The sequence below is a fragment of the Hippoglossus hippoglossus genome, chromosome 3, assembly GCF_009819705.1.
Source record: "Hippoglossus hippoglossus isolate fHipHip1 chromosome 3, fHipHip1.pri, whole genome shotgun sequence".
Lineage (NCBI taxonomy): Eukaryota > Metazoa > Chordata > Actinopteri > Pleuronectiformes > Pleuronectidae > Hippoglossus > Hippoglossus hippoglossus.
Genome location: NC_047153.1, coordinates 8,603,712 through 8,627,949, shown reverse-complemented (window position 1 = coordinate 8,627,949; position 24,238 = coordinate 8,603,712). Strand labels below are relative to the sequence as shown.

The 24,238-nt window shown below is 42.3% G+C and overlaps 1 protein-coding gene across 14 annotated transcripts in view; it reads right to left on the bottom strand.

Annotated features, from left to right (window-relative positions):
• baz2ba (bromodomain adjacent to zinc finger domain, 2Ba) overlaps nucleotides 1–24,238 on the bottom strand; it is a 67,059-nt gene that overhangs the window by 21,107 nt on the left and 21,714 nt on the right. For 13 of the 14 annotated variants that reach the window (XM_034579464.1, XM_034579430.1, XM_034579369.1 and 10 more), the window contains exons 3-8: nucleotides 6,944–7,117; nucleotides 3,039–3,230; nucleotides 2,752–2,913; nucleotides 1,938–2,134; nucleotides 1,624–1,836; nucleotides 819–1,394 (exon numbers count right to left, since the gene is read on the bottom strand). In XM_034579464.1, coding sequence (XP_034435355.1) covers nucleotides 819–1,394; nucleotides 1,624–1,836; nucleotides 1,938–2,134; nucleotides 2,752–2,913; nucleotides 3,039–3,230; nucleotides 6,944–7,115 — 1,512 coding nt within the window. In that variant the 5' untranslated portion in view covers nucleotides 7,116–7,117. Of the gene's footprint in view, nucleotides 1–818; nucleotides 1,395–1,623; nucleotides 1,837–1,937; nucleotides 2,135–2,751; nucleotides 2,914–3,038; nucleotides 3,231–6,943; nucleotides 7,118–24,238 lie in introns of those variants that run through there. The other variant, XM_034579447.1, reaches the window with a different exon arrangement.

The window sequence follows — 24,238 nt, the reverse complement described above, 5'->3', positions numbered from 1 at the left end:
AAAGCTCTGCAAACTTAACTGTGAAGATACCACACTGTGTTGTGTCAGGATTTCCCCACTTACTACGAGGCTGCAGGAGGATGTTAAAAACAAACGGCTGCACAGTGCCTCTTTTCTACACTTTTAATGTTCAGTACACTTAAGTAATTACCCATTTGCACAATTGTAGCCATTAACTACAGTTGACAATGACATTAACTAATTCCAAATGCTTTCCTCCCCCAAGATTAGCTCAGGAATGTCTTAGATGCCTAGTTGCTGTTTCTGTGTCCAATCCCCATGCCCTACAAGTTTACTCAAATGAGTGCTGCCTCATAAATCAACTGTACGAAACAAAGACGCTCTCTGATGTCCGACTGCGGTTGTCGGAGTTTGCCTAAAGCCATGTTACAGTTTCAAAGAGGCCTTTTGGAACGGGATACAGAATCCCAGCTTCTTGTGAATGAGATCCAGCAATAGTAATGATTATATATTGATTTCTAATTGAGTATGTAGAGTAGTAGGTCTGTGCCTGTCTCTGAGCATTTGGATCTTGTGTTAAATATGGTAAATGTAGTCAATGGCCACCAGATTAGAAGAGCTGGCTGTTTTGTAGTAGTGATTAACAAAAGAGAGGAATACAACTATAATCTAACTGCACACTCGGCTCCGGTGGATAAATTCACAACTGTCAGTTTATTGGGAGTAACTTAGTTCATGAAAGATGACTTCAGCTATATTTCGCTTGCTTATCTCTCACATTGCACATTGTACATATGCATATGTCCCTGGTAATAAAAAAGAGGCCTTATTCAACTGCTGTTATCACGTTGTCTTACCTGTTTGAGCCTGAACTCATTGATCTGCGCGAGTGAAGCTTCAAGCTGTTTCCTTTTGTTGGATTTGGCAGCGCCAGCAGGAGCGTGCTGATGTGGCTTCAGTGATGACTTCTTGGAGCTTCTTACAGATGAGGTCAGGCCAAAAGATTTTGGGGAGGTAGACAGCGTGAGCGTCGAGTGGGGTGGCGAGGGGACGGACAGAGGCTTTGGGGAGGAGCAAAGGGAGAGGGGCACGTGCTGGGGGGAGGAGGAGGGCAGCAGTCTGGGAGGTTTGGGAGAGGCGGTGCTGGAGAGCGTCTTCGGAGACGTGGTGAGAGCTATGGGTGAGGAAGAGGGTGAAGTCTCCCTACGGGGCTGGGTGAGGAGTGCCAGTGGCTTCGAGTTGGCAGCCAGGCCGGTGGACTGGATCACACTGAAGTGCTGCTGCGGACTGTCTGTCCAGGGCCTGGAGCTGTGCAGAGCCAGTGGCGAGGATTGGGACAAGGCAGGGGGGGAGACAGAGCAGGGTAAGGGCACAAGGGTTGGGGGGTTGGAGGGGGCCTTCTTCTTTGCATTTCCAGTGCTTGGTATCGAAACCTGGGGAGGAAATAAAGAAACTGTTAGAACAAAGAACTGGCCCATGGTATGATAATTTATTATAATTCACTCAACATTTTGGACACTGTTTCAGCGAATTAAAGTGCAGTGAAGTCAAGTGCACTGTCGCAGGAGTGGCTGAGTGCATGCAGGCTTCCTGCTATGCACTTGCACAAAAACAGACCTCTGTGAGTGTTCATTATTCCAGTTTATCTATTTTTCTCTTTACCTTTGTTTTCTTCTTTGTCCGCTTCTCAGAGTCTGATAATTCACTCTGTTTATCCTCTTCTTCGTCATCCTCATCGTCATCATCATCGTCTTCATCATCTTCTGCAAGGTCCTCCAGATCACTACTGAGGGACCCATCACTTGAGCTGTCTGATGATGTGCCTGATTCGCTGTTGCTCGCCACAGAGGTGTCGGCCGGCTTCTTCCGTGGCTTCTGAGTTGAGAAAAAACTAAATTCAGTTTCACTGTATCACACATAATGCATTTTTCATGTTATTTTTCATACTGAGGAGTAAACCAAATCTCAGTACTGACCTTCTCTTTCGATTTCTGGATCGGCTTCTCAACCAACCCTGCTGGATTGTTGTGGGGGCTGCTACGGTGACTGTTAGAGAGGTTTGAATATTTGGTCGACTTGGTCGATGCCTGAACAGAAGCTGGACTCACGGAAAAGCTCCCTGATTGTGTGGTGGGAGGAAAGACACCGCTGCCATTCACTGCCCCATTCACCCCTAGAAGCACAAAACAGATCTACTGTATTACTGATCTGATCCATCTTTTCTGAGAAGTCTGCTGCGCAGGATAATGAAATATCTGAAACTAACTGCAGAATGGAATATGGCGAATAAAAATATTGATTTATACGTGTATCTCATCAAACATGCCAGCTGCGCCAGGCACAAGCTCAACACGAGTGGTTTACATAATAAAAGATAAATTAAAAGATACTGTGAAATTAAAAGAGTGCAAAAAAGAGGAGGGAGGGAGAGGTTGACGGAATCGCTAAGTGAGGACTGAAAGTCATTAAATCTGTCTTGAAAGGGAGAAATCTCATCACAGCACAAAGTGGGTTTAGGTTTTGGAAGAGTTAGACACAGATGGAGATGGTGGTAGAAATATAAATTAGGTTGTTTATTTTTAAGTGCCATTACTTCTTAGAAATGTCATGTATTACTTCAAATTGTTCAACACATATGACATATATTATAGTGTCTTTGATGTTGATGTTGTTATCATTCAAAACAAATAGAAATACCCTCTACTTCTGATCTGTATTAGACTTTAGTACAATAAGCAGTGTGTAATGTAACAGAGTATCAACGAAAAGGTCGTCTGGATGGTTCGTTACCTTTAGGTGGGGTCTGGCTATTCTTGCCAGGCATCCTGATCTGAACAGGACTGATGCTGTGGTTGGGCTGGATGTGAGGGGTGAAGAATGGAGGGAAGCCGATGAAGGAGGGGAGAAAGGCAGCAGCTCCCCTATTATGGGCTTCAGCAGCTCGCCACCACTCTGTGAGGGAGAGGAGAGTAGAGGAGAGGAGAGGAGAGGAGAGGAGAGGAGAGGAGAGGAAAGAGATGATGGCCCATTCTCATTTAGCCAATTGCTGCCCAAAACTCAAACTTCCCCCGTCTTACCAGAAAGGGCTCCTAGTTGGGGGTGTGTAGCCAGAGCAGCTGACAATCCCAGGGAGCCGAGGCCTCCAAACTCAGGCCTGCCTGCTCCGGCAGTGTAGAGGGCTCCGAAGGCTGGGTGGTTGACCAGAGGGAAGGCACTTGACAATGCGGAGCCAATAAAGGGCTGCTCTCCTGCTACTCCAAACAGACGGCCTGAGATATATAAAGAAGAAAAGTGTTCAAATGTTTTCAAATAAAAAATTGTGTACAGCACCTACACTTCCCAATGCTGACAAGTATATATTCTCACCTCTTGACTAATTTGGTTTTTGAAAACACAAACTCGCGAGATATTGTCCTGTAGGAGCAGAAATTATGAAGTTTCAGCCTTTGCGTTTCCACCAAATGCGTAAAACTCCCTGCTGACGATTGTTAGTCGTCTATTTAATGGCAGTGTCCTTTCAAATCACTGTTTCCTACTTCAAAGGATTAAAGGATAAATTCCATGAATTTTCCTTTGATCTCCAACTGCCAAAAAATACTCACTTCTGACTTAATGTTATTATTCGAATATGTGTTAAAATTCCTTTCTTCCATGAAGTGCAGTGTTGACATCAGTGCTCAGCTGCTATGACAGTTGTTTATTGAACCTTTAGCACAATTCATTGCCCTCCTGTTAGTTTGCTGTATGTTTATTTGTGCAGACTGAGATCAATGTTCTCAAATTACCTCTCTGAGCTCTTGATGTAAGAATCGACAGGGTGTAAAAAAGTAGATTTGAACAGCTTTTGAAAGTGTCGCTTCTTATCCACCTGACATTCGAATTAAATGGAGAACGACTGTCGTCTGTTTGTGTAAGAATTAACTTCAGATTTAACTTTTACTGAGTGCAAGCTGCACCTAATTTTAAGAGGCAGCTGTGCAGCTTCTAACAGACTGACTGTTACTTCAGACTGATGCTTGTGTCTATACAGAAAAAAACCCATTTAAATTACAGAGCATTTTCTCATAGTCCAACTTTAGCATGGAGGTATTTGTGTATTAATATTTCTTCAGTGTCAGAAAACACTGCACGGTGACAAAGTCTGAATATTCTCCGTGAGGAAAAAGGTAGTGTGTGTATAAGGTGTAAAAAGCTAACCTCCTTCTACCCTTTTGGCATTCAATTTCAGCACAGAAGAATACTTCATCAACATCATCATCGTCTAGCGTTTTCCTGAGCACAATCATTTCTGGCAGGGGCGACTGCCACGTATTACCTCCTCCCAGAGTCAGATGCAATTTGGTGTGAGCATATTTCATGCAAATTCAATTTCTATTCCAGAGGAGCGCAAGCCTGCTTGATGCCTCCGCATAAGCCAGGTAATACACATGCAAAAAAGTGATGACTGAAGAAAAGGAAAGTGTTGTGCACAATGCAGATGAAAATGTCAAACTACTATACACTTGCACACACCACGGAAATGTAAAGCAGACTGACACCGGAGCAGTGTTTTCTGAACTAATGCAGTGCAGGATCTAATTATCCAGAGAGTGACTTTACGCAGCAGGGCCAGTTATGTCTGCCCAACACCAAAACACTGAAGAAGACTCTAAATGTACATGATTCTGCAGATGCATCTCACGGAATATTTTCCTGTGAGAATCAGACTGTTTGTGGTTATGCGGCAAGAAACAAAACCTTAACGTCGTGCCAGCAGCTCTTTGTGTTGGTTTCAAGGCTCCTGACTACCACAAGACAGCAAAATCTGCCTTTTGAATGTCATTAGAATATGCTGAATATGTAGAGCCCGCATCGCCAGAGTCAGCTAGTGGATACGAAGATAAACGACTGCAATGCAACCCCCAGAAAGGCCAGCCACAGCATTCACTCATGCCTGGGGTGCCCACCTCTCCCCCTCGCACCCCTTGCCTTTCTAGGCAACACAAAGTGACATCTGCAAATGCCTTTTCAATATTAATGCAGGCTTCCAGAAGGGGAATAATTAAATCTAAAAATTTGAGGCGAGAAAAGAGGCACGGTTGAGACATACCTAGGATTACCTACTCTCTCTTCCTCACTCTGCGTCTCTGTCTCTCTCTCGCTCCCTCGCCCTCTTTCTCATTCTGTTTCAATCCTTCTCTCCACTCTGACAAACTGCACCGCCTGCTTTTTTCATGTTTGGATGCTGCCGAAGGGGGATTAATTTGTTGTTTGTTGCAGTCAATCAAATTTCCACAGACAGATTTAAGTTAATTGCATCCGTGAGTTGATCCCAGAAGGAGAGAGTGCTACAAGCTCCGATCAGCTTTTATTCTCCAAGTGATATCCTCATCAATGACATACGCATGCACGCGCACGCACACAGGGCTGTCCGCGCACACACACACACACACAGACACACACACTGTGAGAGTCTATGCTCATTTTTTGTGTTCTTCAGATTTTTTTCTAAAGTGTTGCTGGCACACTTGCAAAGGACCTTGAATCAATGTCTGCACAGTCTGTGATGACACTATCTACACAATATGCAATTACTGATGTTACCTACTTACAGAATACACTTGACACAATATTATTTATCTTATTGACAATGTTTTTCCTTTTAATTATGATACTTGAATCATTTAAAGCAGAAAGAAGGTGGCTCTAAATCTTATGGCTTATTTTTATACATTTGTAAATATGTTTGAGTTACAGTCTGCACACTAAACAAGGCATTGTATGAAATGGGGAAAAAATGGCTTGCTTGATTCCCACAAAGCGCAGCAGAAGTTCAGAGCTAACCGCCTGCCTCTCAGCATTTCATTTGACGCTCAATCCAAAAATCGCTTATCTAGAAAATCTGAGCACACGTAATGGCACAGAGGGATAAGAGGGATGTATAATGCATAAGGAGGAGATGCTCCTAATGGCATCTTCTTTGGGGCAACACTGAGGAGATGGAGGACAAAACAAGGGGCTTTATTTTGCTCTCTTCTGCTTTTCCTCTTCTCGTAAAGAAGAAAAAAACACAACAATCACAGAGGAAGCTGGATATGCTATTCCCTACTCAGTACAATCTTGGTGTGTGTGTGTGTGAGTGTGTATGTGTGTGTGTGTGTGTGTGTGGGGGGGGGGGGTCAACAAAAAACAGCAAGACATTAAGAGATGAGGAGAAGGAGAGTATGAGCAAATGATTCACTTGCTCTCACAAGGGATATCTGAACAACACAAAGAGATACAAGCACACACACACACACACACACACACACACACACACACACACACACACACACACACACACACACACACACACACACACACACACACACACACACTCTTTGCCTAATGGCTTTGACCAATACATAGAAAAGAGGCTGGATGCTGGACAGGGCTGACTAGACACTGAGTGGCTGACAAATGTTAAATCATGCAGGCAGAGGCGCTCTCTCTCTCTTTCTCTGTCCCTCTCTTTCTCTCTCTTTCTCTCTCTCTCTCCCCCTCACACACGCATGCACACACACAAACATACATGCAGAGTGTCGTGCTGAGCCTGACTCTGAGGCAGCTGGAGCCAGAGAGCTGAAGGTTGTCAGGAGACATGGCGAAGCATGTGTGTGTTTCTCACACAAAAGAGCCCCCTAATTGTTTGGGATTCATTAATGCAGCAGCTTTTCAATTGCAACCCAAGCTGTCAGGAAAAAAAAAATCCTTGTAGCTGGGAGAGAGGTGTATTCACACAGGCTGTAAAATAACTATATAATTAATACTGGAGGAAACTCATTTCTCATGGTAAAGAAATAAAGGATTCTGAATGACATGGAGATAGAAGGGTGACCATATTTGTCCTGTTTTTATGGTTACGGGGAAACTGTTGTTTGTGTGTGTGTTGGTATTTTCCCCCCTCTGTAAACATGGTTTTTGAGAGACAGAAGATCAACAGAGGGAGAAACTGTTTTCTTACCAGAGGTGCTGAGGGTGGATCCCAGTGCTGAGGGGCTCGGGGCCAGGCTGCTCTTAGAGTGGGGAGCCGGGGATGGCGAAGAGGAAGAAGAGGAGGAAGAGGCCGCAGGGGAGGAGGTGCGAGCAGCAGACAGGGTGGGCGCAGGGGAGGCCAGCCGCTCTCCAGACTCCATATCTGTCAAACACAATCCAATCAGCGGGGTTACAATAGCAAAGCACACCCACCCGTACACACATGCTTAAACACATACACATGAACGCATACTGTCACACCTACACATCATGTTCGAGCACACGCACGCACACACACATCTCCTGACACTTTTCCTTTCACATCTCACTTCCCCGGAACAATATTTCTATTTAGCCATGCTCACTGGCTCTCATGCAGCCCCTATTGACTCTCACTATATGAAGTAGAAAGGAGGACGACATCTTTAAGCACTGAGATACCAAAAGAAAACTAAACAAAGCAAGTTTTTTATTTTCACACAAGAAAATACCAACTGAGAAGGTTGTGCTGCAAAAGGACAGTTTCAGCGAGGCATTGCTCTGCTGAGGCTGAAGTGGCAGTGAAAAGCTCCAAAACAAAATTAGCACACAAAAAAAATCACTTTTCTTTGCCAATTCTTTCTCCCTCCCTGTGACACACATTTGCAAACACTACACACATACAGACACACAGACACAGACACACACACACCTGTGTTCGACAACTAGGATCCCTTTACAACTCATTGATGAAAAGGAATGTCATTTAAATTTAAGAGCTCTTTGAGGCCTTTAAAGACAACATTGCTCCCCGAGTCCTTTCAGTTGGAACTAGAAGTAAATGGAGAGGCTTTTAGATGATGGGTGCATTAACCAGCACGGTAGCCGTCCATTATCAGCCTCACAGAGTCACCGTGCCAGCCATTATCAACCAGCCGACAACATAAACCCTCGCGAGGAACACTTGGCCGTCCTGCAGCCAAATATTTAACTTACATTATTCAACTTTAATCCCCTTTTGCTTACAACTGTGAACACAATGTGGCTGAGCCCACACGGCTGCTCACTTGTGCGGGCAAATAAATACAAAACAGTGTAAAAACTCATGAATTTGCACAAACACACATAGACGCACAATCACACATTTAAACCCCCACTGCAGACGGACCGACGCACGCACATACACAAAATCACCTCCCCTGTCTATCACATCAACCTGACTCTTTTTCTCTCATCTCCTTTTCCGTATCCCTCTGCCTGACACTAATCCAGGACCGAAAATCCCCTTCAAAAGCACAGTTTGCAGATTGTGTTTTACAGGCAGGCTTTGTTATTGTGTCATTACACATAAACAGTCTCTGCCTCCATCTCTCTTTCCTTCCCTCTCTCCTGCCACCCCACCACCACCACCACCCTCCCTCCCTCCCTCTCTCCTCTGCAGTGGGAGCAGAGCCACTGATTAAATCTCTGAGACAAAAGCTGCTATCCTCTGAATATCAAGTATCAGCCTTTCGCCAGGAGCAACACTGACAAGAGAGAGGGAGAGTGGGAGAGGGAGAGAGGGAGAGCGAGAGGCGCAGATGACAAGAAAACCTGCTGCAGTCCACGGGGAGGAGGCTGGTGTGCCATCGGACTTGGGCAGCCATGACTGCCATTGCTGCAGTGGAAAAGACGCCGGTTGTGTAATTATGAGCAAGGTCAAAGGTCCTCCGGAGTGGCCTCTCGTGCGAGGTGACAGAATGTCGGTTTAAGAGCCAAATTATCATTATAAATGAACGTTACATATCAACAACAGGAATGCATTTCTGGCTGAGGGAGGATTATTGTAATCTTAACCAGAAACTGTTAACCACAAACTGTTACTTCTCCGCCACTTTTAGTTGCATGAATGGCTGCCACACTTTGCTCCTTCACGTCGGCTGTCACCCTTTAAATGTCAGGATTGGGTGGGAGAAAAAATAAAAGGATTCATTCACAAGATAATAAAAAGAGTGATTTTTTTTTTCATGGTTGCTCCTGACAAAAAATGTAAGTATCATTAGAGGTGTGATGAAAATGGAGAAGAGCTGTGGCCCTTCATAATTATCATAATGCACATGAAAACAAAAGGCGCGTGTCTCAGAGGACGAGCAAGCTTATGTGGTGTCAGCTGGTAAGTGAAGCAGATCATTCTCTACCTTTCAGAGGAGGGGGAAAAAAGATGGGGAAAGAAATGCAATAGAGGGATAGAAAGAGAGAAAAAAGGGGATAAAAAGATTGAAGGGGAAAAGGATAAGCAAGACAATACACTCTGATGTTGTTGTGGAAAAAAAAGAAGACAGAAGAGAGGAAAAGAGTGGAGATGAAGGACAGGCTGTAAACCGTTGCTGTCGTTTCTCAATATCTGCACTTAATGCCTTGCCTTGTCAAAACGTGATGATGTGAACAGAATTGATTTCCCCCCTAACAAACAACAAAAAAGCAATCCCTTCTTTGCAGAGGTGTAAAGCAGAGCTACCCTCCCCCTCATCTCCTCTCATCTCTCACAATCTCTCACAGGGCCTCTCTCCGGGATGAGAGACGGAGAGAGAAAGGACAGCGAAGGGGGGAAAAAAATTACTCCGAGGCAAGTCCATCTTCCTCCAACAACTACAAACTGATCACTTAGAGCAATTAAATCTAATAACAATAATAAGATTGAGCTCGGCAATGTACCACCAAATGCACAGCCACAACAATGATTGCTACAATAATGGAGCGCCAAGGTATTTAAGGATCCAATCCTGACTTAATTACGAGAAATTAAAATGGATTTAGCATCAGAATTAGCTTGATTTTATAGGTAATTAACGGCACACCACAGTGGCGGTATAAGGCAAGCGTTATAATCTCCGTGAACAGCTAAATCAATTTGACTTGAACAACACCAACCAATCAACGCGGAGCGGCGCAACCAGAAACAGCAGGTCTCGCGTATGCAAGGAGAGGGAGAATTTATGCTAATAGCTGAACTATGATTTATAAGATGTGTTCCAGCGCTGGATTCACAGTCACATCCGCAAATACAACACAGCACCCAGCTGTCAACGCGTGCAGCTAATAGTGGCTGGATGCAATGGCCCTTCAGGAGATAGTGTAGCTATAAACAGCTCTGCGGATTTACGATTGCATGTGCCCTTCATATAGAAGCCTTCACATGTCAGCATCTGAAAGGAGGGCAGAACTGTATAAAGGAGCGATAGAGTGCGTGCATTTGGTGGTTGTGGTGGCGTAATGGCCTGCGCTGCTTGGTATGTGGCCTTTCATCATGCATTTGTTTTGTGGCGTTGTGTGTCTGCTGCGGTGCGCTCATGTAGTGGTGCTCAATTACATGTGCGGTAATTTTACAGAGGACATGACCAATGCATGCGAGTGTGCGTGTGCGTGCGTGTGTGCTTCAAACTATTCAACCCCTTGTGTGTCTCAATCCTGCCCCTATTCTCCTCAGCCCTTCAACACACGTGCACGCACACACATATATGCACACACACACACACACACACACACACACACACACACACACACACACACACACACACACACACACACACACACACACACACAGTAACAGATGGCTGATACTAACTGAGATAATCCGCCAACAGAGTCATCAGCATGGATCAGTGGTAATCAGAGTGTGGACACAATGTCTCTTCTCCAGCCGTAATGGAAGGAGCGCCTGGCGCAAGGGAAGGGAAATGCATTATTCCCCATGATGCCCTGACCCCATTCAAAGACACACGGTGGCTCCCAGCTCTCTTTCTTTCTTCTCCTCACCGCAGCCGACAAAGACTGTATCATTGCTGCTTCCACAACATTCACTCTCTCATCTGGATCTCTTACTGCCCGCTTTTTTATTGTGATCTGCAACTGTGTCAAACACCGTCCTCCGTTTAGCTGTGTCCGACTCCGAGCAGCCAAACAAGAGACAAGTTCCCAAAGAAAGTGTCGCCATAAAGGTGTCTGGTAAAGAGGATGATCAGAATGAGTAATCCACAATTAGCACTTCTTGTGTTTTTCCTTTCCACTACTTGTTTTGATGTTACCATTTCCAGTAATCACAGAGTTATTCCTTGGAACTGATAGCAGTTGCACCCAGTCGCTCTTTCGGTAACTAGATAATAAATTGTTACTGTCATGAAGCAGTCATTATTTAAAAGTACTTTCTGTTTCAGTTGTGTTCTTGAAAGTGCGATAATTGACTCTAATTTATTATTTTACTTCTGACCTTGTGTAGCTGTTCCTCAGGCACGCCGTGTGAAATTCTCATCTTCCTCTGTGTTTATATATGTCCGTGTGTGCTTTTGTAGACATGACATGTGCATATGGATGTTTGTACTTTGCATGCTTGTTGGCACTGAACACTAACTGAGCAAGATCATCTTGCTTATAGCGGAGTGCACGCACGGGCTTGCTTGACCTCCTTTTTTTTTTTTTCTCCCTTCACCCGCACCACCGTCCCCCCTCCCTGCACGCACACCGTTAGCCAGGAAATGACATAACTAGGCGTCTTGGCAAAACATTTAGTGACAACCTTTGTCCAGAGTCAGACGTTGACTCAGACTCATTTAAAGAGACAGAATGTGCTCGCTGTGAGACACCACTGGTTGCCGAATAGTTTGGTTAATTCCCGGGTTGTTGGTTCATCAGTTGGACAAAAAAATGTGGGAAATGTTCATCTAAATACGCTAAAGCCAAAGGTGATGTCATACAAGTTTGCTTCTTTTGTTGTAACTAACGATCCAAAACTCAAATATTGTAAGTGTATTTTAAAAAATCAGCAAATCCTAGGAACTGACTGTGGAGCTGGAATCAGGGGATGTTTGATATTTTTACTTATAAATGACTTTATCAATCAGCTAACTGCTCTTTTTCTTGCACGATTTGTTTGATTTGGGCCTTAATCAACTGTATCACTTCATGAAACTTGAAAGGTGTGAGTGGAGCGAAATTCATGAAAAAGGAGGAAAAAAACTGAATCACTGAATCAGGATATTAACAAGGATGTTTACTAAGCTGCATTAAGTGCTTCATAAACTGAGCGTGGCCTGAGCCAAGGCCTGAAAGGAGTACAAAGAGACAGCATGCCCCAGTGTGGCCTGTCTAGGTGACAACAACTAGACTGACTCAAACCCCTCCCTCGGCTCCGCTCCTGCCCAGTGACAGATGGCAGAGCAGGGCATGTTGGGGATGGGCACCATCTCTCACCCCGCCTCAGCTAGCCTTGGCAGTGGGCGCTGGCCACAGGTCTTATTACAGCCACACCACTGCCTGTCTGCCTGCCTGCCTCCATGTAACACTGGAGCTTACCACGCTAGAGCTGCTTACTGCCTGCCAGGGCAGAAAGGTAATGATATGGTCCTGTGTGTCGCAAATAGCAGAGCGTGGCGTTAGCATTGTAGAGTTTCCAGCTCCAGTATTCACTGGTCCCTGTCGTAACACGCACACACATGCGTATCCATGTCGCTGTAAGAGGCTTTAGATAAAATATAAAACCGAATGGCATGCCACACGCATTCTGTATATTTTTGAAATGACAAGAAATCAGCTCTTGCCAAATGGCTTTATTTGCCTTTTCAAGCATACTGTAGATGCCAAAGGCTGGAATCAACACCCCTACTCACCATCCGTCTCTGCTGGGTTCCCAGTGACAATAATGTGATTTTGGGACATGGTGATGACTCGGTGGAGAGGAATAGGATAGGCTTGTCACTTGTGTTTGATGTCAAACCTATGTGTGACAGAATAGTGTTACTCAGCTCAACCAGACACAGCACTACTCCCATTTCCTGGCCATAAATAGAAGAGAATGAGACGGTAGTGAGTGAGTGAGTGAGTGTGTGTGTGTGTGTGTGTGTGTGTGTGTTTGTGTTTGTGTGCATGTGTTAAAGAGTGTCTGCATGTAAGTGTGTGTTTGTGCACATCCACACATGCTCCATCCTAAGTATCATAAAGTAAGCTCAATAAGAAAATTCCCATCTCTTACGCTCATTCGCATCTGCATCCAGCCAAAGCTAATTATTCTCCCCATGGTAACCTAGCGGGGTCTTCACATCAAAAAACCAGAAGTGTGCATCAGGCAATCATCCCTGATGAATCTGCCCTTCTCCCTCTGCTAGCCACTCACACTCATTTGCCAGTCTCACTGCTCATTACGGGTTTTCTGCAGATTGAACCAGATCTGCTCACCACTGACTGCATGTCTCTACAAGAGTCCATAATGACTCTTGAGCTGTTTGGAAGAACACAATAAAACCATCTTTGCTTCAGAGAAAAACATATAGTACACGCACACACACACACACACACACACACACACACACACACACACACACACACACACACACACACACACACACACACACACACACACACACACACACACACACACACACACACACACACACACACACACACACACACACACGCGCACACACGCGCACACTAGCCAATACCTATTAGGGTTAATTACCATTTAGATTACAGGCTGAAGTATTTTACATTTGCTCTAAAACATTTTTTGGAACGGAGCTTCACTGTATGTAACTCAGTGCGAAAAGGCAAAGTGATGACTGGCAAAAAAAAAAAGCACCCTGAGGCCTTAAATATTGAGCTTAGAAACCAGAGCGCAACTCACTTAACAAAAATACATCCTACATATTAAACACTGTAACCAAATTCTCACATATTGAACGAGACATTTGCAGAGGTTTGCACAATTCCACACTGTTAAATCTGAACATTGTCCACTACAATACTGGAATTGCTGCACTTGTGCTTTTTATGTTTTGAGTTTACAGGGGAAATAAAACATTAACTGCAGATTGATGCAGAAGCTACATTAAACCGGTGCTTTAAAACAAAAAACACATTTTGTTTTGGACACGTCTGGTCTACTTTCTTGCATCTCAATAATGACATTATCAATTATGCCTTCAATTTAGTAATCTCTCTCAGATTGAGTTAGTGCAACCAGAAATCTAAAATATATGTTTTAATGTTGTAAAATAATAACCTTGAATACATTAAATATTGACAGTGTTTTGCTTAGTGCTATTCCTATGATTAAAAACTAGATCACTGCCTGTTCTCCTGGCATGACTGCTTAACATGCAATTTATTGTAAAATTCCTGAAACTCCTACAAGTGATCAGCAAAAAAAATGTTATGATAAAAAAAATTAATTTAGCAATATTGCTTGTTATGTTGATCATGATTTTTGATAAATAAGAATTCATAAATGCAGGAAACACACAAGTCCTGACAGAAAACAGCATCGGTTATCAAAGAATATCAAGGAAAGAAGGAGAGAGGGTGAGAGAGGGAGAGAGAGGGAGAATGAGCGCAGTACTCCAGATATGCATAATGCAAATGACATGCATGTCAAATAGCACAACAAACTGACAGTGACAGAACAATGGAATAGCCAGAGAGCGGCAAACCTCGCATGAGCAGTCGTTGGAGCCCTTCTGTCCATTTTCAATGGGAAGAAACCATTTAGAGTCGGTTCTGTTCAACTAAAACTTTACGTGCAGCAGATAACTGATATCCCTGCGTAAATGTGACAGAATCCAGATAAGTGGTGTGATGGCAGAAAATAGCTTATTCACGACCACCGGCTACAAGAGCCTGTTTTGATAATGTTCCTGGAGCATATAATGTGTTGTTCAACAGAACAGAAGAGGTAATACATGTACAGTCACAGTCCTTAATCTTTACTGCTCCCCTCAGCCACACAAAACTTCACTACCCATATTCCTTCCTCACTGGCCAAACTGTCCAGAACAAAGGTCACACATTTTAACACTGCAGTGTAATGTAGATTGTAAAAATTCAGTTAAATTCAGCCTACAGAAAAGAAAGCCTTAAAACTGAAAACTCTATGGGGATGAACTGTGAAGACTTCACATGCACGTGTGAGCAAAATCAAATCAAGTACAACACCTTCTTGTGTCACAAAAAATATTGAGCTATTCAAGGATTTGTGGTTGAAAGAAAATGAATATTTTTTTTCTTTAATCAATTCATATTTTATGTCCATTTTCAAGCAAAACGCAGCCGTTCAGTGCCTCATTCTAGCTCATTAATTAACTCGCAGATTAATTAATGAAAACAATCCCCTAATAACAATAAAACTCCAAACGGCCTTGATTAATTACCAATAAACCATTGTAAAAAAAAAAACTAACACATGATCATCGCTCTTCTTTGATGTGTAACCTGAGGTCACAAAAAACCCTGAAACATAATCCTGTGCAAAGTGTAGGTGAAGTTGTGTTTGCTCTTCGATGTGAGACCAAACTAGTTTCTGTGACTTGCTCCTCAGCTGCTGGCTCATTTAGTCGACACTGTTAAAAGACATATTTCTAGTTTGATGCTGTGTTTGTTCTGTCGTCTGCAGCCCGCCGTGTCTTATCTTTCTCCCACCCACTCCTTCTGTTTTTAACACTTTCTATATGTGTTATGTATAATGACATGGCATAGGTTTGTGTGAGTTGGGCAAACAGATGTGTAAATGTGTAATCTTTAAAAATGTAAAAACACAAGATCTGTGAACTCACAAAAATATCTTGCAAACATAAATCTAATCTGCAAATACACAACCTCCCCGAAAAAACAAAAAAACAAACATCTGTCATTTTTCTTTCTAAAGTATAACACTGATGATCACAATGATCAGTAAAACAAAGTTATCTCTTTATCTCTGGTCTGTTTACAATATATCTCAATCATGTTTACCACATATTAATTCCCTGGCCCTGTGTCAAATATAATCCTCAACATCGCCCACATGTTTACTGTCACCGTGGCAACAGATGTCAGTTTAGTCGTTAGCGTTAGTTTAGGTTAATCTAGCAACATATTAACAATAAGCAGTGAAATTACAATACAACATTTCTCAAGAATAACAACCATCAGCACTAATAGCCAGACATTAAGCAGATTGCTGTGCCTCGTCTTAGTACATTTAATCTTGGCCAAAAACAATAATCAAGATAAAATGTTCATATAAGAACATATTGATAATCATCACAATAAATGTCGCATTTCTTTTAAGTTTAAAGACTGATTTTTTTCTCCAGAGTGAAGGTTATGGTTTTTATATCTTCTTAATAAGCAGAGAAGGAAAAACATTTCACAAATCTGAGGTTGATCAATTATGTGGTAAACCTGACTGTGCACAACGAATAAGCAATATATCAAAATATATTTTTATCATATCCTTATTGATGAAAATCATATTGTGATAATTACTGATATTATTTTATTGCCCAGCTTTAACTGAGACTCAGTAAATTCAGCACTGTTTAAATAACAACTACATTAAATAAAATGTGATGTAATTTTTAACAAATTATTAATGAAAGTAAGAAAACATATTTAAGATGAGTTGGCTGGCAGCTATACAACTATATATAGAAAAAAGTGCATTCCTTTAATGGCCTGAAAGTTGTCAAATACCCTTAATTAATTGTTAATTATAAAAAAAAAAACTAATAGAAGGGTTGTGAGCTCTTATTTTGAAAAGAATAATGAGGTCCTCCTTTTTTAATGTTTGTGAGAGGGTTTAATTATTACACACAGATTGTTGATCTGTTCACACAAATACTATTAAGACAAACCTATACCTACATAAAGACTTCATTAGGATCCAGGCTCTCGTTTCATTGCAAATTGGCAAGTGTTAAATGGCAAATGACGGTAAGCATGTACCTCACATCAGGTAGTAAACAGAAGACATGCTCTGTGTTTACAATTCACCGTGTGATCGAACACTGAAATCAGACGCAGGCCTTGAAAGCTATTGGGTGGTTTCAGAGGAACAATCTGGCAACATAAGCCCCGATGAGAGGAAATCCACCAGCATTAAACTCAATATGCCAATCACTTGTATTCCTCTGTTCAAACGGCTGCTGTACTTAATGTTAAACATGTGAAAATGACTGGCTGGAAGAGAATAGTGTTGTATTGACAGAGAGGGAGGCAAAGCAGCGGGCAGTCAGCCACTCTGTTCTGCTTCACTGCAACATGGGAGGGAGGCCAGCGTGGAGACACACACACACAGACACGCACACGCACACACACACAGACACACAGACACACACACACACACACACACACACACACACAGATGTAAAACACACAGCACATGTACACATGTACACACAGGCAAGCACACACTCTCACAAATGCACACACACTGTAATCCCTCTTCCTCTCTTCCTCTCTCTCTCACACACACACACACACACACACGCACGCACACACACACACACACACACAGACACACAGTGCAGCAGGTGAGGTGCCAGCACATCACAGCGCTGCCATTTTTCAGTGTCTTGCTCAGGGAGAAGCGCTCTGACATTTTATGAAGCACTCTGCAGAAATCAGCAGCTTGTAATGGCGGCTGGACTGTCACTCCTTTCCACTCTTCACACACTCCCTCTATCTCCCTTCCCCACACTGCTTTTAAGATTTTATCTCCCTTGATTAACATAATCTAATCAATTTTACAAAATTGGCTTTTAATTACAAAGGGCAATCTCTTCGTCTCACTCTGTGTGTAAGTTTTAAATGGTTTAAGTATATTTTTTTTTGTAAAAGGCAGAGTGAGGAAAGAAGTAAAGCAGCAAGTGAGAGGTTAGAAAATGTTTGTCATCACAGTCAAGTGAAAATGTTGATGGCTACAATAAGATTGATGGATACAATACGGCAGAAACGTCAGAGAATAAAAAACCAAATAGTTGGAGTTCACTTTTAAATTGCAGGTTTTTGTGAAAGAATATTTTCTAGTCATTTTAACATTATGAATCCACTATCTAGAAAATGCCCCTATACTTATATTTGACATGGTGAAACACTGCATTTAGACGTAAATTTGACAGCAGTCATCTTCTCACACCTTTGACTCTTGGAAACATGGCGGCTGTTATTACTGCACGTTTACTGGGGAGGCCTAATGACTGGAAACACGGCTGTTAAATATGTTCTCTGCATAAAAAACCATGGATCTATAATCATGATTAACTCTCTGGCATGTTGTCCTGCCCGACAAGCTCTCCGTTGAGCAATGATTAACAGCTAGTGACTCTACAAACCACTGTTAGCACATTAACACAATGTTTACATTAGCCAACCACTCACTGAGGCCATTACTGCTGTAGCTAAGCTAGAAGTCATCTTCAGAGGATGGACAGACTGCAGCCGGAGGCCCGACAGTTTACAACAACGCCAGCGAACCTCGGTAACCAGGCTCTAAACTTTTCTCCCAAAGTTTCACTCAGGGCCAACACATTTCAGAGGAACTCAAATTAGTATGCCCACAGGAAAAAATATGATTCAACTTGAAATATGTGGGAAGTGTCAAGGCCAAATCTCTCAGTGTAAGCTACGCTATAAACCTTAAATTAAGCCGATTTCATTAATGTGACATTAGCATTTGTAATGAGAAAAGGGGAAAAAACCCTTGGGACATCTTTGTACCATTGCACAAAAACCTGCACATACACAAACATGCGCATTTATATGCCCACACACGCACGTAAACACAAACACACAGAAAACACATAAGCCGCAAAATTGGGAACAAATTTACATCCCTATTACACAAGAATCACAAAGTGCAGCCAAAGCACAGCAAAGAGGAAATGTTGTGTTTGCGTAGGTTTTATAATGAAGTATCACAGCTTAGTTTATGTAAACCAACTATGACAGTTAGTAAATTTGTTCCACCTTTCCTGATGAACTGAGCAGGTGATTCCAGAGGAATAAAGCGTGCATGGCGTTCACTCCCACTCTACCACTTCAAACAGAAAGCAGGGAGGGGGTGCGTTTCAAGAGCGCAACTTTAACTATCTCTTTTTTAAGTTGCCGACACACTTCTGAGCTTTCTCCTTCAACAAAACTATTGCGTACATTTAGCTGACTTGTTCTGGGTGAGACCTTTTTGGACTCTGCAGCCGGCCGGGCAAGCATCTGTTGATTAGTCGAGTAAGTGACTGTAAGGTTTTCATTAAGTCAGTATTGAGCTGCATTTCCAAATTGACCAACGTAGCTTAAGGGCTGGACCAATAGCCCCCTGTGATTAGTTTAACTGTTCTTTGCACAAGTCTGTGAAGTTAGGACCTGCTGGCCTGAAGATAAAGCTGAAAGCTGGCTTTTTGACTCATCGTGAGATAACACCTAATAAAAAGGTATTCCAGGAAGAATGTGCCTCTTTTAAGTTTATGTGTCAGTAAATTTTACGATTTAAGATCTTTTTCTGATGTTCCCCAAAAACAGTTTTATGTGCGATTTTATGATAAAATATGTCAGAATCGACATAACTTTTATTTAAGATATGGGTTATCGTCTCATTGAGCTCAAGATCTCCTTGGCAAGATGGACCCGAGTAAAGAACAGGAGGTATCTTTATTTAATGTTACTGATGCTTCCAAGGATCAAAAGTACAACGTGGACAAAGTCATGTACAGAAATGGTCTGGGGCTGATATGTTGGGGGAATGTGAATATATACAGTATGAAAGTGTCTAAATATCTTGTAATATCCCAGGTTTGAACACATTCAATTCAAAATATGGAGAAGAAAGTCATAGCAGGGCTGATACCACTTAACGGAGTAAAAGGAGAAAAGGGAGAAAAAGAAAATAAGTCATAACATTATGAGAATAAAGTCATAATATTACAGGAAGAAAATCATAATATTACAAGAACAGTTGTAATACTGCGAGAACGTCTTATTATTAATAAATATAAATAATTTACTGCAAAAAGTTTATTCTTTATTCTTGCAATATTCAAACTTATTTCTCATAAATATACAACTTTATAATCGTAATATTATGACATTACTCTCAAGGAAATGTTTTCTTCAATATGGCCCTAGTACTCCTGATACGTGATTATATTATGATGACAACACTTAAAAAATTATGAAGAACCAATCAAACAAGGATGAGCGGCAATTAGTTACTATATTGGTTTATTATTAACCGACTGATTAATAAACAACACAGGCCTACTTGTGTCTAAGAGAGCAGTGAGGTACTAACTGACTTCAGTGACATGAAGCTGTAATGATGTTTACTGCCCCTATTAATGAATGTGGATAAACAAGGATAAAAGCAGCTTTGTCTGGATTTACGATCCAACAAAACTAACAATATGTGAACTATCATATGTATCATGGAGCACACAGGCTTCAGGACACTCTGAACACTGCATACTTTTTCCTTAAGCTTGTGATGACGTTAATAAACTCTGCTGCTGCTGAGAGATTAGTGTTTTCTGCTTTTATGACATTCGAGGAAAATTGTTGCAATTGGTACAAAAGTTGGCAGAAAGCTCACAGCTGGCGAGCAGAGAGATAGAGCAAAGTGACTTTGACTTGTTTCTAAATGTAGGTAATAAATTAGAGCTAAATACCAATTCAGCATGTATCAAGAATAATAAATAGCCAGACTATTAATCAGTTTAAATTTGAGCTCCACTGATCCAAGCACTGTTTAAGTATTTCTTTAAGCAGCTTTTTAAACACCAACCAAGCCAGAAACACACTCACAAAGACTCCCAAAGATATAAGTACACAAACACACAAAAACACACACACATGTGGGGAAGAGTGGGAAAACTAGTCAGAGAGAACCAAATCAAAACGCATCCCTTACAATGTGATGTGACTGATCTTTGTCAACTGATCTTAAAATTTTAATACAAATTCAGATTTAACTCTATGAAATTAAAACCCAGAGAAAAGGATATCCACAATTCTGTGAGTTGACATGAAGACCAGGGGCCTCCTTTATAAAACAATGGATAGGATCCATACAACGTCTGCACATGTGCTGAAAAACAATCAGATCTATAAAACTGTGCACGCACATCTGCAGACAACATCCCCTTTAGAAACCACAGTCCACCTGGACATGTGCACACATGGATCAGCCTCATATCCTGTCCTCCATAAATATAAAACGTTAAGTGGTCAGTACAAAGAACTTCATGATGAGGCATAGAAATTTGTCGTACAAGATGAATCATGGCCAACAACATGAAGCAGGACAGTGTGTGTGTATACGTGTGTGTGTTTGCGTGTGTCAGCAGTGCAAACGTTTCTTTTTACTGCAGCAATTAAAACACACAAAAAATTGTATGAAAGCTGAAATCATATACTTGGAGATAAATGCACAGTATTGAAAGATAATATTAAAATTACTAACACTCTGATCTGATATTCTCTGTTATTCTCTAATGCCATTTGATGTTATCCTGGATTTCTACAACAATTATCTTGTTAATTTAAATCAGTTAACCTACATAATGTTTTTGCTGTGAAAGGGACTTAATGTATTCAAGCTTAATATCGGGGGCCGACCAGCCGGGCTGTCCTGAATCCTGCCACCTGCCACATCCTGGCATCATCCTGGCATTTCAGCAGCTGCAGCGCGCTCCACAACTGACCAGTGTCAGAAGCATAGAGTCTGACACTCTCCTCTGGGGAGGGGGAATGTGAGGGCGAGACAGCACTGATGAAATATTAAATTTGAATGTCTGAGTTTGATTTGGCTTTTTTTTGTTTTTTTGTTTTTACAGTTGAAGGTGGTTATGGGAGAATTATGTCCATTTGAATGTTTATGATAATTTCTACCATGCTGCCTTAATTTAATTCCTAATCGCCAATTTCCTGTGTCCACAAATGTTTGTATGCATGAGTTTCCATGCAGATGCACGTTCTCCTGTCAAGTTTGTTTTTATAGATCCCAACTTTTGCATGGGAAGTGGCGCACATCTCTTTCGGGCTTTGTTTTATTCGCAGTGGCTACAGATGAGGCCCCAGAACTGTACAATGTGACTTTCTGTCTCTTCTTTTCTTTATGTCTTTCTAATTCAAACCACTTCCTAAAACTTTCAATTAACCATTTTTAATGTTATTGTAAAAACTATAATCACTAATGTCTAATTTTTCATAGATAATAGCGAAATCAGGGCAAGATAGATATGTCAAGCAACACATACGGAATATTACACCTGCTTTGGATGGACTTACATTTCAACTACATATTTTACATGGATGAAAAAATTGTTCTTTTCTCTGCCGTTCAATGTCTGACAAAATACGGCACTTATGCTCTCACGTATAGAATAAAAAGATAATAAATGAGTGGGATGATGGGAAATAGCTTTGCGCTACCATTTCGGCAGTATCACCTTTCTGCTGCTCTATCCAGGACACTTTTCCTCCCCCCCGGGGGAAAATGTAGAAGACCCTTTTAAAAGTCCAGCTGTGCCTTTAAAAGAGTTTGTCACACCAGCCACGGGGCGCTTTCCAAATGCTGTGCAGAATATCCACAAAATACACTTCTTTTTCCTCCCTGTGACACGGCCCTATTTCCTGTCACCACACTTCCCCGGTGTGATTTCATATAAAAAGTCAAAATATTTAAGCCTCCATTGTCGACTGTCAAATTCAGCTTTGACATTATTGTGTCGCAATCACAACCTTGGTGGATACGCACGCTAACACTCACACAGACACACAACGTTACCTGTGTCAGACTGAGCGTCACCATTGTGTCACCCTATCTTTTCATGTGAAACTCTATCCGCTGGCCCATCCTCTGGATCTCAACACTTCCTTATGGTTGGACCAATCACGCAGCTTGGCCGTCACCCCCACCTTTTTGTTACCTGATATTATTTAAGGAGGAGCTAAGGAGGTAAAAAAAGAATAATAGCTTTGGCTCTACGTGAATGTATGCTTGTGTTTGCAGTGTGTGTATCTGTGCCTGTCACGACGGGTAGATTCCTTGTGTGGTGAGGCTGAAACCGAAGCTGCCTGGGCCTGTTGTTGATAGCCGTGTCTCACCCACTCACTGCCCCAGAGGGAGTCAGGACCAAGACCACTGCTCAGGGTCTGTCTGTTCACACACATGAAACACAGGCTAGGATTACACAGGGCTCAAATATGACTCATCCCAAGGAGGGGGTGGAGGAAGGCCCTCTCTGTTGTTTTTGCACAAATGCACTCGCTCACACACACACACACACACACACACAGACACACACACACAGACACACACACACACAGCCCAGCCCGCAACGATAGCTACATCACAGGCTCAGAGAGAGGACCTTGTGGTTCCACACACCTGCCAAAGACAGATGTTAAGAATAAATCAGAGAGAAGCTCTGAGTGAAGAGAAGCTCCACACTGCCATAACTCCACTAACTCACTACGCAGTTCGCTAACTGGAGAGCAAACAGCTGCACATGACAACACACACCGGTGATGAAAGTAACAATAGCATGCATGCACCTGACATGCATACAGAGAGTGGCTACATCTTGGCGAGAGGGAGAGAGAGAAAGAGAAAGAGAGAGAGAGAGACAGTACTTTCCAGTTTCCAGTCTCACAGGCTCCACTCCTACTTTTGTGTTTTCAGCGCTGTGCTGTTGCTGTGTAACCTGCTCTCATCCTCTGGAGCTGAGGGTTTATAAGTGTAATTGTTCTGGAAGAAGCTGAAATCCTCCAACGACATATAAACAAGTCACAACAAGGCTGAAAGCGGTGTGGGCGGTTTGGAGAGGAAGCTCTTTTTTCCGCTGCTGACTAGGTGAAAATCATGATTTCTTCATTTTAAATATAGCACCGCCGGCTTAAGGAGGAATCAACACTCTTACGAAGCCTGCCCTTTAAGTAGATGTGCTGCACAATGATATACTCCCCCAAAAAAACGCTATTGTAGGGTAATGTGACCTTGGAAAGCCTCAATCAAACACCAACACAACACCATTCTACATTGTGTCAGTCAGGATGGCACAATAGTTCCACAAACCATGTGTCATGAAAATGAAAAATCAAAATGCATCTAAAACAAGAGCGTAGCTTTTGTCTATGCCGGCAGCCATGACTATGGGCAGCTTTTGTCACTTGGATTTTTTTTTAGCCTTTGCCGTCTTACTGGCTGGGAGAAAACGGTCTGTGCGTGTGCGCCTGTTATGCATGTGTGGCATGTGTTTGTGTGTGTGTCATAAACAGACACCCTTCACGCTTTGTGGCCCAGAAACAGGATAAAAAAGTGACTTAACCAGCAGCGCACTGACATTATCTCTTCTTTGCTGTCCTGGAATGCCAGCCTGCAGTGAAATTCTAAATATGTGATGTCCTGTCACACCAGAGTGTGTGTGTGTGTGTGTGTGTGTGTGTGTGTGTGTGTGTGTGTGTGTGTGTGTGTGTGTGTGTGTGTGTGTGTGTGTGTGAGCGCATGTGTGTGTGTGCGCGCATG